This window comes from Lynx rufus, unplaced genomic scaffold (assembly GCF_022079265.1).
Source record: "Lynx rufus isolate CCGP_SWC_20201006 ecotype Redwood Valley unplaced genomic scaffold, mLynRuf1.p SCAF_3, whole genome shotgun sequence".
In the NCBI taxonomy this organism is placed as follows: Eukaryota; Metazoa; Chordata; class Mammalia; order Carnivora; family Felidae; genus Lynx; species Lynx rufus.
This window is the reverse complement of record NW_025814845.1, coordinates 76,460,406-76,478,209: the sequence shown is the minus strand read 5'-3', so window position 1 is coordinate 76,478,209 and position 17,804 is coordinate 76,460,406. Positions and strand designations below refer to the sequence as shown.

Here is a 17,804-nt window from a genome sequence, read left to right as displayed (position 1 = left end):
ACAAGGAACAAACACAAGAAGACGACTGTGTCAAATAAAGAGCAGTTCTTCTCGTCACTTATTTTCCGTCGTTTAGGATATATTAATAATAGAATACATGGTACCATTTATTCACCATACTTTAACTTTCATTTATTTCCGCACTGCAACCCTGTGATGAGTTCCAGTTTAAAGATCGAAAAACTAGGGCTCGGGGAAATCAAGTCACAGAGCCAATTTTTTCCCAGTCAAAAGCTGAGGGATGGCCGAATTCTCAGGCAGGTGATCTCACTGCGAAGCTTTTCTGCTCTGTCCCATGCCGTCCCTCTTTTACATATAGACCAAGACACTGTACCAAGCCTCTGCTTCTTACTGTGGTACAGTCTCGCACACAGTTTCTTTCTCCTGCTCCCTGAAGACCCTTTCTATCCTCACGCGATCGGAGACAGAACTTCTAACAGGGAAGACATTGGGAGGGCATCAGAAGCTATGAATGTTCCTTCAAGTCATTTATAGGACAAGTTTGATCATTTTTCTCCATTTTCTTTCTCCCTGATTTCCCTTTATTGCATCCCAAACTGGGGATTTTTCCAGCTGGATGTTTTCCAGCTGGTCATCTGCTGATGTGAACTGTCTAAAGGGAGGCGTGAACTTAATTACGTGTGGCAGAGTGGATATGACAAGGGGGCCTTATCATTACTGAATGTGCTCTAAGAGAAAACCCTGAATGGCAGATGAGCTGCCCAAATGAGCTGCAGCGATGGGACACGCTGTCTCTGACAAGGGAGCAAAGCTGTAAGGGCGTGCTCATGATTTCTACCTCTCCTGCTTTACACATCTCGGAAGACGCCACAAAGCGTCTGTTTCCCCTGTGGATACAATTTCCATGATTAATGGCACTAACGTGGACCTTTTTGCCTTGTTTCCAGGAGTAGTTAAAAAAAAAAAAATGAGTCTGACTCAGACTGAAATTTTGCTCTTTGTCATTTCTTATTGAAAAATAATTGGAATTAAAAATATCAGTGTTAATTGCCCTTTTCTCTGTATTCTGCCCTTGCTTAGCAATACTCTCAAAAGGCCAGAGAGTCAACTTAGACATTCCACATATGAAGGTAAAAAGAACTTTTTTGGGAAACCGTGGGGAGCCATGGAAGGTCTCTGAGCAGCCAAGCAATAAGAGAATAACAGTGCGTTTTAAAGATTGATCTGGTGAGGTAGGCTGGATGAGTTAGTTGGTGGAGGGAACAGGAAGACTCCCTGAAGGCCGGCTGCCTGGTTGGGCTATGGCAATAAACTAGGTGTGAAGGGGGAAGGGGGAAGGGAAGAACCAGACCTGAGTCTGGAGGATGGAAAGTGAAATATATTTCAGAAAGAAGATTTCACCACCGGTTAGAAGTGTCACAAAAGAGTAATGAAACACAAAGGATAGGTGTAGGAACCAAGCCTTGGGCACTGGGAAAATTGTGAGCGCAAGTGGTTCAAGGAGGAAGGACAAATTCTGAGCTAAATGTGGGCAGTGTGCGCGGGTAGGGATATGGGATTCACGCCAGAGATGCGGATGGGGAGTCACCAGTGGGTGGATCCTCTGAGGGTTAAAAATGCCAAGGCAGAAAGTAGAGACCAGGGGAAAGAGCTTCAGGAAATATTCCTATTAAAGTTTGGATGTGATGAGCAAAACGAAATAGAACGTGGAAGGAAAAGGCAGATCAACACAGAGTTTACATCTGGTGTGGTGCTTCTACTGAGTGACGATGCAATGAATATTTTTCAATGAAAGAATGAATGACTAGAAGTATAGAACAATCAAACATGAAGAGATGTTCAAGATGAAAGAAATGGTTGACATAGGTATACGTAAAATTAAAATGTACAGAAAAAGAAGAAGAAAAGAAGTCATTGGGGCACCTGGGTGGTTCAGTCAGTTAAGCGTCTGACTCTTGGTTTCAGCTCAGGTCATGATCTCACAGTTCAGTTCGTAGGTTCAAGCCCCACATCAGGTTCTGAAAGTGTGGAGCCTCCTTGGGATTTCTCTCTCGCTCTCTCTCCCTGCCCCTCCCCAGCTTGCTCTCTCTCTTTCTCATAAATAAATAAATAAACAAACAAACAAAAAATTAAAAAAAAAAAAAGAAGAAGAAATCATTGGATTTGTCAACTGCAGGACGTTGGCGTAAGAAGAGTTCAAGGTGTGAGTTAGTGGTGAGGCAATGTAAACTATCTATCATATATAGGTACTGAATATAAATAATAAAGTAGTATGTTAGGATAGCGGGCCAAAATTCTCTTATGTAAGTAACCATATAGCAGAAAGTTTTGATTTATTTTAACATGTTTTTGGAAGTTGGTAAAACAGTATTTGACATTATTATTTCTCAGTGAAACTCAATGACATTCCTCTTTTGAGTCTTCAAGTCCTTATTTGAGCATACAGCCTTATAAAAGGCTACAGGTATAGGGGGAAGAGAGTGGAGTGCAGGCATATGTAAATCTTATTTTCTCACTGCTCTCCACGGTGTTCATATACTGCAATCTTACTTATAAAGAAATGATTTCAGGTGATTTATGAAAACACAGTCTTTTCAATGGGAGGGAAAAAAAACTTGTAAATAAGTAGATTGAGAAAATGAGAAAAATTAAGATTTGAAAAGATAACAAAGTCAGGTAAGCAGTTAAAGTATAAAACATTTGGTGCAATTCCCAGCATATTTCCTGGTAATAGGTCATGAATTTACTATTCCAAACCTTTCAAGAGGGGAATGTGGTAAGTGATAAAGTCCATGTGTCCGTGAGGAAAAAATATGCCCAAGAGAAGCTCAATTATTTCTCCCTTCATTCCACATAAAGAAGACATTTTTTGTTAATACAATTAACAACATCCTTAAATTGAAATAGCAGTGAGTTTTCATAGGACTCCTGGTAGTGTCCCTCAATGTAAGTAGATGGTATAAGGCCCAAGTATAAATTCAGTAAAATAATTCCTCAAGGACTCATCAATTCAGTCAGAGCACGATACTTAGCTGTTGTGGCTTAATCCAGGGATAGATTCTGGCTTGTCTGGGGAAATGGTGGCACGCCCTTCAGAGTTGCTTCCATAAATATTTTTTTTTTGCTCAATTGAGCTTTTGATTGCAAGTGAGTTAGATATTCCCTGTCAGATACCTAGAGTGCAAATATTTCAAGTTGCCAGTTATATGTGAAACCGTGTGCTTCAAAAGGCAGCTGAGCCTCGGGGGGGGGGGGGGGGGGGAGGGTGGCGGTGGGATTGTCATCCTGAGGGACCTGACAAAAGACATGTATGTTACTAGAAAGCATCTTGTCTCCACACAGAGGTGGATAGAGACAGATTCTCTTCAAGAAGTAATTTTAGGCTTGCTCTTGCAAATAGACCAAAAAAAGTCTCAAGGCCCTGAACCGTGATAAGTAACCCAAAATATACCACTGTGTGAAAGAAACCAAATCACTTGTGTTCGAAATCTAGCTTTGCCTGTTACTAGTTTTGAGGCCGTAGGCAAGTGTGTGAATGTCTCCAGATTTCAATTTTTCTCTTGTGGAAAAAGAAGTAATACACATACTTATCCTGATTCCCTTGCAGGTGTGCCATGAGCAGCAAATGCAATTGCTTTTATGAAAGTTTTCTAAATTGTGCACTTCTGTGTAGGAGAAGTTCTCCTCACGGATAACAGCAAGCAAAGGATGAGAAAATCTCTCTGACAGGAAACTAAAACACTTCTCTGAGGGCTTTGTCCTAGAGGCTTCAGAACCCATCCAGCATTTCCTATGATAGTATCCTCACTGGACTTTGAAAAGCCTTTGAAACTTTAATTATTGTTCATTACTGAATTTCTACTTTTTTGCTGCTTCTGCAGCTAATTTTTGCTTTGTGCTCATTTCCATGTCATCTGCCGTTAATATTTATAGAATGTTTACTAAATATCTCAGATAACTCATGAAACATATAGGAGTGAAGCCCGTTGCAAAAAAACATGAATCAGGCTTATTTATATTTAATTTCTACTAGCTTTGTTTTATGTATTGTGATATTCGTGCTTAATGTGGATTTAAACACTCTGACCTTTGGTTTCACAGAGTTAAATCTTAATCTTCCCTCAATCACTCCACAGAGTTAAATCTTAATCTTCCCTCAATCACTCCTTCCATATAGGCTTGGAAATGTTTCCAATTTCAACACAACTTCTTTCATCTTGAAAACGAAAAGATTCTTATCATTATTTCTTCTTTGTTTTTCATTCCCTGTTATGGATTCCGCTTCACCACTTCCCTATTCATTACATTCTTGCACCTCACTGGGTTAATAAATTCTTTTGACACTACTGCCCCTTCCTTCCCTTGCTATCCCTCCCTCAAGAATGGTGCCCATCAATATTGCATGCCAGGGGTGTGCTTGGAGAGCACAGGTCTGACAGCTCCCCAACCCAGCAGGGAGGCTTCTCCCTTCTGTTCCAACTCAGTGATGAGAAGAACCCCTCCTCTTTCTGCCTCAAGCACCGGCTGCTAACAGCAGACTGAGGGGCAGATGTTTCCAATCTCCAACTATATAGCAAGGACCACTTGAAATGGATTCCACTTAAGTCTCCTTCCTTAAAAGTTTAATGCCCACTTCTCAAGGTACACTTGTGACCAAAAGGTAAGAGTTGTGCTCACGAAAATGTAGTCACTGTTTTTTGTTTTGGTTGTGTTATTTTGTTGCCATGGTAGGAAAAGTAGAGTTAGCAAGCGTAAGGTTATCGCTTAGGACCGATAGTATAATATCAGCTATGCCACAATGAAACCAAAACGTCACTCATGTACTAAGAAAATGAATTTCAGACTGGAATGAAGGAAGAAAAACTGGGTTAAGAGGAAATGAAAACTAAGGGATGAAGCGGATGATACAGACTTCTCAAGCTGCCAATAACCTTATTATTCCCAAAAGTACATTTCCAAGTACTTGGATAACTTTAGATTCAATAAAAATGTGCTGTTATTCAGTGAGGATGGAGATGATGTTAAAAGACAAAGGAGATAAAAGTTGCTTTTACTTTCTAAATAGGAAGAAAGAAAACCCTTAAGTTGGTGAGATCCTAATGACATTTTAGAATGAGAGGAGGGAGGGATAGCCCAGTTGTATTAAGGAGAAAATATGTCAAACTATAATTGAGTTCTTAGAACTGAGGATAATACTTGTCAGGAGCTAAGGACTCTAAGATTTGACGTTACCTTGGCTGCCACAGTCTGGTGGATGTTGATAGATGACACAGTACTTCTGGGCCAGAGACAAAGGACAGTTTGTTACAGCAATAACACTGTCCAGAGTTTTGTCGTTTTTGTGCCAGTTCACAAAACCCCAGTGCCAGAAGGGAGATGCAGAGAGGGTCAGATGATCTGCACACACTCAGTGGGTGCCTTCCAGGAAGGACCTCTGAGCTTGGAGAACATGGGTTTTTTTTTTATAATGGGAAGTGGATGTGGTTGCCTTGTACTCCAGAGACCAGCACTATCGTTGCCTTCCAAAGTGATTGCTATGCAATCGCCTTGAAGAGACATGCAGGAACATGAAAGATCCATGGAGAACTGTCTTCCAACAGTATATAAAATATGTATATTATAAATTAAAGATGTATATATATTTATATATAAAAATATCAAACAGCTGTTGTCATTCATTGAGTGTTAAATTAGGGTAGGCCATAGATTTAAGCTAACTTCTAGATTGTGTAGTATATTCATAGATTAACCATAGATGAGGAAAAAAAATCCTAAAGGAAAATCCTTCTCAAGTGGCCATCACAATTATACAGGAATTTGATATGTCCCTTATAATATCCACGTGAATGAATGGAAAGATGTGAACTGGACAATGTATATTTTAATTGGTTTATATTTGGCTAAACCAGAAAATTCAAATTATTGATGTCAGACTAGAAAGAGGTTTCAAGTAGTATGTTTAAAAAGGTCTTTATCTTTGCCCTATTCTTGTACTACAATGTCAACAGTGTTTGGAACGAGAAGATAAGTGGCAGGCAAATCAGCTCTACAGAGGATGAAAGACTAGAAGAGATAGCCTATACTTGGAGAAAAGACAGTGTTAAGAAATACATACCCTGAAATTTTCTCTGAAACTGTTAAGGTGAAATTAAATAACCAAATGTAAATTTCTGTACATATGTTCAAAAGCCATTGCTGCAACCACAAAACTGTAGAGACTTAGCCTAAGAGCCTTTCATGTTATGAATACACAGAGTAGTTAGCTTTAACAAATAACTTAACCTCATTCATTGCCTCATTTTATAAAGGAAATGCTTCATATTATCTCCAACTTCCTCTGTAACTCAAGCCTGCAATAACATTTATAAATAATTATTTGATTGAAAACAACCTAAGGCAACAAGTTTGTTAGGCATTGATATAACTATGTATTCCAAATCAAGGAAAATAGGAGCCCCGCTATGCTGCCTACTTGAGTATAATATTCACTTCCAGATGCTTTACTTTAGTGAAGACATAGGAACACCAATGGACATCTATATAACGATGAAGGTAGAAATATAGGGAGATATCTGGAAACCATGCTTTTCTAGTTAAAGTTAAAAAACTGAGAATGTTTGGTCTAATACAAAGAAGACTTTCTAGAGGCATCATAGCAATCTCTAAATATTTGAAAGGCTCTCATGCTGAAGTGGAGAGAAAGCAGGCCAAAGATACGTGGAAAGAAGGATCAGGAAGGCAAATTGTATTTCTCCTAAGAACGTTTTGTAGGTTTGAATCGATAATATATGAGGTGACCCTCAATAGTAGTGGAGTACCATTTTGGATGTGTCTACAGCACCAGCCACAAGCTAGCATATTGTAGAGAGGCTCCTACTTTGTATGGAAGGTGGTGCTTGTTGACCCCAGGGGTCCTGCCTCCTCTGAAACACTCAGCTCATGATCTCTCATCCACACTATTCTGACAGAGTAGTTTTGAGTATTGTGTTGAGAAGGCATTGGCGTTAGTCCCCATGCTAGCACTTGTTGGTTTTAAGACTTTGGGCAGTCTGCCCCATGCTTTGGGACTACTTGCTCACATATCAGCTTTGGGTTAATTTATCCATTTATTTGTTGATTACAATCTTGTTAGGGAAATGACTGAAGAAAGTTAAAAAAAAATGTGGAAATAAAGAATTTGGATCTTTGGGGCACCTGGGTGGCTCAGTCAGCTAAGAGTCGAACTTCAGCTCAGGTCATGATCTCACAGTCTGTGAGCTCGAGCCCCGCGTCGAGCTCTGTGCTGACAGCTCAGAGCCTGGAGCCTGCTTCAGATTCTGTGTCTCCCTCTCTGTGCCCCTCCCCTGCTCTCACTCTGTCTCTTTCTCAAAAATAAATACACATTAAAAAAAAAATTAGATCTTTGAGGTTCTTTCCACCCCGATTCTCTGAGTATGAAGTATACAAGTAGAAATATTTCATTTTAAATTCTAGAACTATAGAACACAGTTCTGTATTCTGCCTGGTCATATGTGAAAGAATGAATCTGCTTTACTAGCCTGAATTATCCCTGAAAGTCATCTGGAAGAAATTTAGCTCTAGGGTGTCCTTACTCTGAAGTAATTTTTTTTTTGAAGTATTTTTCAAGTTAGGTCCTAAAAATAAATTAAAAGTATTTAAAACACTGTGAGAGTAATGGCAAGTATTATCAGAAAAGATGGTTGTGGGGTCATCAGGCTGGCTCAGTCAGTTGAGCATCTGACTCTTGATTTCAGCTCATGTCATGATCTCACAGTTCATGGTATTGAGCCCCACATTGGACTTTGAGCTGACAGCACAGAGCCTGCTTGGGCTTCTCTCTCTCCCCTTCTCTCTGGCCCTGCCTCTCTTTCTCTCGCTCCTTCTCTCTCTCAAATAAATAAATAAATTTTTTAATTAAAAAAAAAAAGAAAGGATGGTTGTGTAACCTCATAAGGACTCTATTCCTTCCTGTTCCATCCTGAAAGTATCTGCACATGAATTCAAAGAAAATTACCAAAGGCAGGTCTGTCTGTGTCTGGGGGAAGGGGATCAAAGAGACACTGGCAAATTCACTGTTATCATAAATTTCTCCAGTCTTGAAGATGAAAGTATTGGTATAAAGGACATGTCTTCCCATATAATTCTGCCCCTGCACCCTCCCCCACCCCCGCAAAAATCCCAAGAAGAAACAATTTGCACAACTTCAGATCTAAAATCTCGATGAATACATAGTACATACATGCTATGGAAATGTCACTCATGCCAATCTCTGCTCTTCTTCTAGGCCACCCATGGAAGACACTCAGACACTCTTGACCCCTGTGGTGAGCTGTGGGCCTCCGGGAGCCCTGCTGACCCGCCCCGTCATCCTCACTATGCATCACTGTGCAGATCCCAATACTGAGGACTGGAAGATACAGCTCAAGAACCAGGCAGCACAGGGGCAGTGGGAGGTGAGCTTCTGTTGGGATAAAGATGGAACACAAGAGCAATTCATTTAGATAAACTGTAGTAATTATGGGAAATTTTTTGTTTTTAAAGCAGAACATGAATGGAATTTTAGTTTATACTCAGAAAGACAGAGAGAGGCAGAGAGTGTGAGAAGGAAGGAAGAAGGAAAGACTAGTTCTTGAATGCTTTAGCTACTGATGGGTAGGCACAGTGAAAATGATGGTCAAGCACTGGCTAACTTCTAAGGAAAGTACACTTGAGAGTCTTGCACAAGTCCCCCTTGGAACATACATACAGTGTATTGGGAAGGGAAACATATATATATATATATATTTTAATTTGCAGGTAAAGAAACATTGCAACTGGGTCAGAAAATGGTAGGCATTGTAGACATATACCCGGAATATAGTTCTTCTGAACTTAACTTGGGGAAACAGAAAAACAATGCATTCCTGAAGCTCCACTAGAATGAAGAACACCCGTGACATCTTGGCTATGTGTGTCTGTTGCCATCATAACCTGTTAAGGACAGTGCCTTAAACAGATCCTGTTCTTTTCAGCAGAACCCTTCCATCAGCACTTGAAGTTACATGCAAATGAATTTGTTATATTTACCATGACCACTTTATACCTAATACCTTAAAAAAAAAGCTTGCATGTTTTCATTATTATCCCTTGGAAAGACAGTACCTGTTGTTTAAATGGAAAATAGCCATATTAAAAATCACATTTTAGAGTATTCTTGAGAAAGCATATTTCAGGAATATATCAAAAAATGTCTAATAGTTTTGAAAGCTACCACTGTATTTTGTGTCACCATGTATGCGAAGATTCAGATTCAAGCCTTCAGTATTTTAGGGAAAAGTAGTGTTTGAGTTAGAAGGGTATCCCAGGGATTATTCTAATTTCCTTTCTGTGGACATGTTCCCTTGGCCACATGATGGGATCACTCCTTGCCAGAGGGCTGAAAGTCCAGGACTGAAGTCTAGGGGTAAACTTTATGTTGAGTTATGACCAGACTTAACCAGATTTAACCTCAATTCCATTTAAGCTTGAAATGATTTATCTCAAAAACATCCCAACGTCTTAATCTCAAGTGATCCTAAACTGTGTGCACAATTCTCTGTTTAATGCCCTAATACGATGTCTATTTATGGACTTGAGTAATGATAACAGTAGCAAGAACAATAAAATGAAATAAAGAGACAAGAAGAGTAAAAGAGGGCAATGCTTAAGAATACACTCTTACACTGGTGAGGTTGTGGAGAAACAGGAACCCTCTTGCACTCTTGGTGGGAATGCAAACTGGTGCAGCCGCTCTGGAAAACAGTGTGGAGGCTCCTCAAAAAATTAAAAATAGAACTACCCTATGACCCAGCAATAGCACTGCTATGAATCTCCCCAAGGGATACAAGAGTGCTGATGCATAGGGGCACATGTACCCCAATGTTTATGGAAGCACTTTCAACAATAGCCAAATTATGGAAAGAGCCTAAATGTCCATCAACTGATGAATGGATAAAGAAATTGTGGTTTATATACACAATGGAATACTACTTGGCAATGAGAAAGAATAAAATCTGGCCTTTTGTAGCAATGTGGATGGAACTGGAGAGTATTATGCTAAGTGAAATAAGCCAGGCAGAGCAAGACAGATACCATATGTTTTCACTCATATGTGGATCTTGAGAAACGTAACAGAAGACCATGGGGGAGGTGGAAGGGGAGGGGGAAAAAAGTTACAGAGATGGAGGGAGGCAAACCATAAGAGACTCTTAAGGACTAAAAACAAACCAAGGGTAGATGGGGGGGGGGGGTGGGGGAGAGGGGAAAGTGGTTGATGGGCAGGGAGGAGGGCACTTGTTGGGATGAGCACTGGGTGTTGTATGGAAACCAATTTGACAATAAATTATGTTTTAAAAAAAAAGAATACACTCTTATACCTGTGGCAGGGACGTGGAACATCTTTATTCCTGACTGTATCTTACTGGAGGCTTTCTGTAACATGCTCATTGGGTGATATTTGAGGCTTACCCTCACCTTGCTGGGGCGGCGGGGGGAAGCACTTCTTTCCATGTGTCCTTCCGGGGCTAAAATAAACCTGAAGGTGCTGAATTTCTCTCTTTGCCAGTTCAGTGTAAGTTTCATCTTGGAGTACAGGTTCAGTTGAAGAAATAATTTCATGAATGGTATTCAACCCAACTCCTACTATAGCTCAGTTGATGTTGTAAGATCTAACTAATAAACAACCACCCCAGGTGGCTACTTCTTTCATATCGTTGAGACTCAATTTATGATGACACAGCCATTCATTTTTTGGACAAAAACCCATTTGCTCACCATGAGCCAGGCCCACTGAGCTATAGTGGGAATCAAAGCAGATACAGTTCCTGCCTCTATGAAGATTAAGTAGCCTAGTGCAGAGGCAGAATCATGCCCACATATGTATTTTATCTCATATGAAGTTTTCTTTTAAATTTGAATTAACTAAAAGTTGGAAAATTTCACATAAAACTTTGAACTTCCAGAGTCTCTTGAAAGATTCCAGGCTGTTTTCTCACTGGGCCTACATTCCTGCATAGCTGTGATGAGCTGAAACAAGTGGGAACTGAGCTCTTTAGACAGACTTGTGCTCTGCTTTACCAGAATCTCCTCCACTCCCTATTGTCTTCTGCCTTACCTGCCGCACTTATTCCTAATACCTGGCTGCCCTGGGAGGCATGCGGAATTGTGACCCTTAGGTTATGAGTCCTACACTTGGTTTTTCAGATGATTTCTTCTGTGGCCTGAGTCATTCGGATAAATCAAAACTTGGTTGAGTTAGTAACTGTTTTAACAATATTCATCACTTGTATTTATTTTTACTTCTTGCTAAATATTTTCAAAAACTAAAAGGATAGGCTCTTTAACCAGAGAGATGTGTCTTAAAGGCATCGAGTTTACTACGTTGTACTTTCCGTGGAGTCCAGTAGCCCAGGTTATTGAGGAAAAGCAGTGTATCTTTTTGAAAAGTAATTGGTGGGTGAGTTTGGAAGAACACAGTAGAATGGTAATGTGTAATTCTTTAATCTCTCTAAATCTTTTCAAACCCCTAGATTTTGGGGGGAAAACCTATTACACTATAATGACATTGAAATAAAACAGTACTTTTGGAAACAATAAGAAACTTAGAGATTAAAACACTAAATTCTCAATAAATAAATAAATAAATAAATAAATAAAACATTAAATTCTCAGACATAAGTAATAAACTCAGGTACACTGAAATTAGGAGGATAACTAATGGATTTCTTTTGGAATTTTATGTTGATTCCAGTGAGGTAGATTCTCAGATCAAAAATGCTAACTAGAGGGCCATCAAAATAAAGAATATTGGCAGTATGAAGGCAAGAGGACGTAAGGGAGAGAATGATTAAGAATGGAAAAAGAGCTACATTAAAGCCTGAGAGTGACAAAAACAACCCCCCCCCAAAAAAAAAAAAAAAAAAAAAAAAAAAAAACAAGAAAAGGATGAGCAAACCTTAGCAGAAGAGGTCCTGTTCTATCTGCCATACTGGCCACCATCATGGCGGCCAGCAGAACCCACAGTAGCTCAACCACAGCTCCTTCCTTCTTGTCCTGCAGGATGTGGTTGTGGTTGGGGAGGAAAACTTCACTACCCCCTGCTACATTCAGCTGGATGCAGAGGCTTGCCACCTCCTCACAGAGAACCTAAGCACCTACGCCCTGGTGGGGCAGTCCACCACCAAAGCTGCCGCAAAGCGCCTGAAGCTGGCCATCTTTGGACCACTCTGCTGCTCGTCTCTGGAGTACAGTGTTCGAGTCTACTGTCTGGATGACACCCAGGATGCCCTGAAGGTAAATAGCTCCTGAATGACCCTCCTTCTTTCCCCTCTCACTGAAGCCAAGGTTTGGTGTGGCGGCGCCCACCCAGAGACCATGTGTACGTGTTTGTGCACCTCAGTGCGCAGACACAAGTATCCGGCCCCAAAAGATGCAGTTTAAAAAAAATAATAAACATTTCTCTGAGGCCATGCTGACAAATGAGTGGTTTTCCATTGTGCTGATTCCTCCCAAGGGCTACTTTTGTTTACCTTCCTTGATTTCCTTTAATGAAAAATTTAGAAGAAGTAGGAGAATTTGGCAACGAGACGTGGATGGTAAATAATCTGCTTCCATGTTTATCTCAGCTGTGTGCTTCCTATAAAAGGAATTGGCGTAATTGCTCACACTGTATGTTCCTCTTGTGTGCCACTTCATTTATATGCTTTCCCATTCTTTTTATGAGGACTGTGAGAAAGAGGGTTAGCATTTGACAACAGGCTGCTGCTTTGCAGAATAAATGAGCTTAATTCCTGGTGCTATTATTGCAATTCATTTTATCCCATTTGAAGCTTTAAAGGATATCGTAAGTGCCTTTGAAGAAGTTATGATCTGGAAGGAGGCATAAAAGAAGTCTGCCAAGGACTGGGAGACAAGTCTGAGTCTGATAAATGCTATAGATGAATGCAGGTTCTGTGGGAGTTCAGGAGGGGGGAGGGGATTATATTATTTTGAGGAGATCTGACAAGGAGCTAACATTTGAATTGGGCCCAAATGAAAGGTAGGGTTTCACCAGCATAGTGGGAAAAAATACAAACTTTCTAGGTGAAGGGAACAGCACGAAGAAACACAGGACAGTAAATACAGATTCCATACTAGCATATTATTTCCAGTAAGCCTCAAATGACAGGTAAGAGTTTTATTGAGATGGACTTCAACTGCCAGAGAGAGGAGTTGCGATTCAGTGTCCTGAGTTATTGGAGAGGAAGTGGAGAGATTGAAACCAACAAAAGACATGATCGGAAATATATGTTAGAAATATTAGTGCGAAGGGTCACCTGGACGGCTCAGTCCATTTAGCATCTAACTCTTGATTTCCACTCCGGTCATGATCTCACCAACCATGAGATCGAGCCCCAAGTCAGGCTCTGTGATGACAGTGTGGAGCCTACTAGCGATTCTCTGTCTCTCCCCTTCCTTCCCCCACTGTCCCTCTCTCTCTCACTCTCTCTCTCAAAATAGATAAATAAAACTTAAAAAAAAAGAAATATTAGTCTGACATCAGCAGAAAGATAGAGTCAAGAAGAAAAGCATGGTAGATCTGGGCTGATAGCAGGAGAGTGAGGAGAGGGGAATAGGTGTGGAAGGTCCTGTTCAAGTAACTCCTGTCGGACCTGGTGACTAGCAATGAATGGAGCAGAAGATCCAGTCTGCCTCTCAGTAATAGTAACACACCTATGGGGGAGGTAGCTTTGGGGTGTGGCTCTGGTGACTTTACTTTTGGAATATTGAGTTAGAGGTATGAATTAGACATCAGGACAAAGATGCCCAAGGGACAGTTAGAAATGTGTGTGTGACTCTCTGGACAGAGAGCAGATCCTGAAGTAGAGACTCAGGAACCGACTCTACAATATTCATATTTGTCATCCCTGTGATCAGGGAGACTATCAAGGGAGAGCAGAGAGATACGTTAAACGACATTGTTAAAAAGAACACGCATTACTGACAACTTCCTATGTGCTGGGCATGGTTCTAAATGTTTATTAACTCATTTAATCTTCACAACAACCCTGTATGATACCATTAACCCCATTTTTTCAGATGTTCAATTGAGGGCACAGAAAAATTAAGCGATTTGCTCTAGGTCACACAGCTGTTGAGTGGAGAGAGCAGGCTTCACACCTGAGCAGGGGCTGCAGTCTAGACTTCGCCCCTAATGTGGGTTGTTGGAGGAGCCACACCCTAGAAAACAGAGACCAAGGGGAGCCCTGCCATCGCCGGGGGTGAGGGAGGGAAGCCAGCAGAGGAGCTATTGAAGGATGAGCACCCAGGGGAGGAAAAGGAGAAGTGGGAGGAAATGTGTCAAGGAAAAAAAAACAGGGGAAGAATTTTTGTTGTTGTTGAAATTTCAAAGTATTTCCTTCTGGAGTTTCCATCCAGAAAGTAGTTCTGGGTCATGAAACCTGAGTGTTGCAGGTTGGGTCCATGGAGGGGATGAGACACAGGATATGTTTTTGATGGCTGACCTTGTAGGAGTTTCTGATGCTGAATAAATGATGTGAACACGCAGCTGTAGTGTGAAACTTGTGGTTCTTTTATATTCCTTGCAGATGTGATACTTCTGACGCACTGTCAGGGTGGAAATCATCCTAGGCTTAAATTCTTTCACAGGGAAAACTGTATTTGTAGGGAGCCATGGGATCTGATTAAGGCACGTCTTGTAACAATTCTCGGAAAAACCATTGTAAAAAGCATACCATAGAAGATCTACATCATATTTGAAATGTTTGATACACATATTTTATATTCATACACATAGTTCTTATACTTAGGACCTTTCTTGACCTTTCTTCCCAACAGAAACATGCAAATCCATGCCAAAAAAGTAATAATTCAGTAAAACTATTTTAATTGTTTTAATTAGTGGAAAGAGATGCAAATGGTCAACACTGAGAAAGATTGACAAACAGGATTAAGCAGTAAAAACAACCCAAGAGCAGTTTGAATCATGGTCAGTGCTTTCCAAATAGACATTTATGAATTCTCAGTAGCTGGGGATCCAGCAGTTAGCCTGAAACAAATATGAATAATGGATAAGGCTTTCTTGCACCTCATGGCCTTTTAATAATGCAGAAATACCAAAATCCTAGTTATAGGTAAAGGGTCTATCCAACATACTGAAGAGACAATTAGTTCAGTCCCAGCAACACTGCCTAACACCCACACTTGAATTGGAACCTTGGGGCTCATTTTCAGAAAGGCCCTTTGTTACCTGAATTCTGCCTTCTTGGCACCCTGCCTGCTGGTGTTCCCCAGCAGTCTCTGCCCTCTCCCTGATTCTGTAACCATCGTTGCCCATAAATACTCTCTTCTGCATCGCCCTTTCCAAACACCTCCTCCTGCTGCTGGCCCACCCGCTCCCCGCTCACACCCTTCCTAAGTCAGTAGTTCTGCATCCCACATATATAGGAATCCGTTGGGGAGCTTTAAAAAAAGACTTGCTCCGGGGGTGCCTGGTGGTTCAGTTGGCTAAGCGTCCGACTCTTGATTTAGGCTCAGGTTATGATCTCATGATTTGTGAGCCCCACATCAGGCTCCATCCTGGCAGCGCAGAGCCTGCTTGGGATACTCTCTCTCCCTCTCTCTCTGCCCCTCCAGTGCTCGCTCTCTCTCTCGAAATAAATAAACTTAAAAAAAAAAAAAAAAAGACTCGCTCTGGGGTCCCAACCCAAAGGCTCTGATCTAATTGGTCTGGGTATTGGGGTTTTTCTTTCAACACTCCCTGGGTTATTCTGTTGTGCGGCCAGATTAAGAACTATTATCCTAAACACTTCCATGGATCTTTTTGGAACTTTAATCCTCTTAAGAACAAACTCTCCTACACCCTTTGAATCATCCTCTCCACTCTTCCTTCACCTACTCACATTAAGGGCAACTGGATCTTCCCCGTCACGTGGCATCCCTCATAATCTCCATGGTGAAGACCACACCCTCTAAGTAACCACAAGGCATGAAGGAAGAGTTCCAGTACTTCTCCTACCCCATGATCACTTCTGGGGCATTGTTCTGCTCGCAGGGTTGACTTTTTCTACTGCTATTCTCATTCTGTTACTCTGTTACTCATGACCTATTTCAGTTCCTTAGCCCCCAATCTCCTGGTACCTATCTCCAGCCTAGCAGTACCTGCCTCATGGTCTTTCTTCCCACTCATTTTATTCCTATCAATCTCTCAGATGCAAAGTCACCACTAATCACAGTTTTTTGCCCAAAGTCATTCTGGTAACCTTGACATCATCCCACATTATCTGTCCACCAGTTTAGGCATGCTGTGGATTTCACCCTCATTAACATCTCCACCTGCCAAGATCCCCACCTGCGAAGCTCCATGTTTCTGACCACAATATCTGACCTTCCATCTCTCGAACACAAAGGGCATGCAGGCCACCTTTGATTCTTAAGGAAGACCTCCCTCAAACTCCTCTGGTGGCCTGGTTCACAGACCCTCCTCTGTTCTTACCCAGATCTCCAGGGAACTCACCTCCACTCTAAATCTCTTGCCAACTGGAGCTACAGTAGATTTTTCTGATTCCACAGCTAAAGATGACTGCCCCGGAACAAGCCCTCTCGTTCTCCCTCCAGGTTGTTGAGTTGCTCTGAAAATGATAGATTTCTGCTTGAGTCTCTGCTACTCTCAGGATGGCTGCCCTAAGCTTTCCCTTTCTTCTTGTCCACACTCCTTTCATTTATCCCTTCTTGACTCACCACTTTTCACATAGCACTTCTTCCAAGTCTTCCCTGCTCTCTCCAAGTCCCTGATTATATGGCAACCCCTCCGTCCTTTGCAGTGACCCGACTCCTACTGCACCACTCAAGAGACACTCCCTTAGCTCCTGTCCTTTCCTCTTCAAACCTTTTATTTCAGCCTCTCTTTATCCCATCTGGGTTCTGATGAAAAGGAGCTCTGCTTCCTTGTTTGTGCTTTAATCCAACTCCTCTACCCCCGTCCATCTCCACCGCAGCAAATGGTGCCCGAAAGTGGGTCTCCCCAGACTTGATATTTTCTTATAGCTACCACTGCGTGCTGGGGATTTCTCCTGAACGGCAGAAGCCCTCCCAGAATGTTGGACTGGGTCAGAGAGGGAGCTCAGCGGAGGACATTCTCAGGGGTTCAGAACTCTACAGTCTGGAGAGCTATTAGAGAAAACTGTAGCTGGATGTCTGGAAGTGAACATATCTAGAATATTAGTTCCCACTCTCTTATCATATGTGCTTATACTGTCTATGTGGATGGGGAGCAAAAAAAAAAAAAAAAAAAAAAGGAGACCACCACATCAGTCAGTCTCAAGCAGCAACCCTGATGCATCCTTTCATGTCCCCACCTAGCTCTTTGAGTTCGGTAGCCTTGGTGACAATTTCCCTGAGTTTTGTTAAGCCCACAGCAGAAATGGTCACCTGAAGCTTAAAAGCTGTGTTTAACAATTCAGAAGCATTGCTGAGAATCAGGATGCTAGAGGTGAGTGCCAGAGTAAAAGTCAAGGTTGCTGGGAGACAGGGGGTTCTTTCATGTACCTTTCAGGTGGATTTTTCTCCCGTGCAAGTGCTCAAAGGAACAGGGAGAGCAATGTGCAGGTTGAATTCATGTAGAGAGACAAAGATGCTATGAACTGTGAAAATGGCTTAGAGGCAATTCTGTGCCCACACAGAGAGGTCCTGTCTATTGTAAAGATTGAGTTGGGCCACAGATCAGTTTTTCTGTTTCCCTCCTCTTCATGTGATTAAAGTAATGATATTGGTGTTTTCCTCCCATTATTTACAAAGACTTAAATCCTCATATCAAAAGACCAGAAATT

The 17,804-nt window shown here is 41.4% G+C and overlaps 1 protein-coding gene across 5 annotated transcripts in view; it reads left to right on the top strand.

Annotated features, from left to right (window-relative positions):
* The window catches only part of UNC5C (unc-5 netrin receptor C), a 79,140-nt gene that overhangs the window by 37,899 nt on the left and 23,437 nt on the right, over positions 1-17,804 (top strand). For all 5 annotated transcript variants that reach the window (XM_047091378.1, XM_047091382.1, XM_047091379.1 and 2 more), the window contains 2 exons: positions 8,246-8,414; positions 12,037-12,270. In XM_047091378.1, the coding sequence (XP_046947334.1) occupies positions 8,246-8,414; positions 12,037-12,270 (403 nt within the window). The remainder of the gene's footprint in view (positions 1-8,245; positions 8,415-12,036; positions 12,271-17,804) is intronic.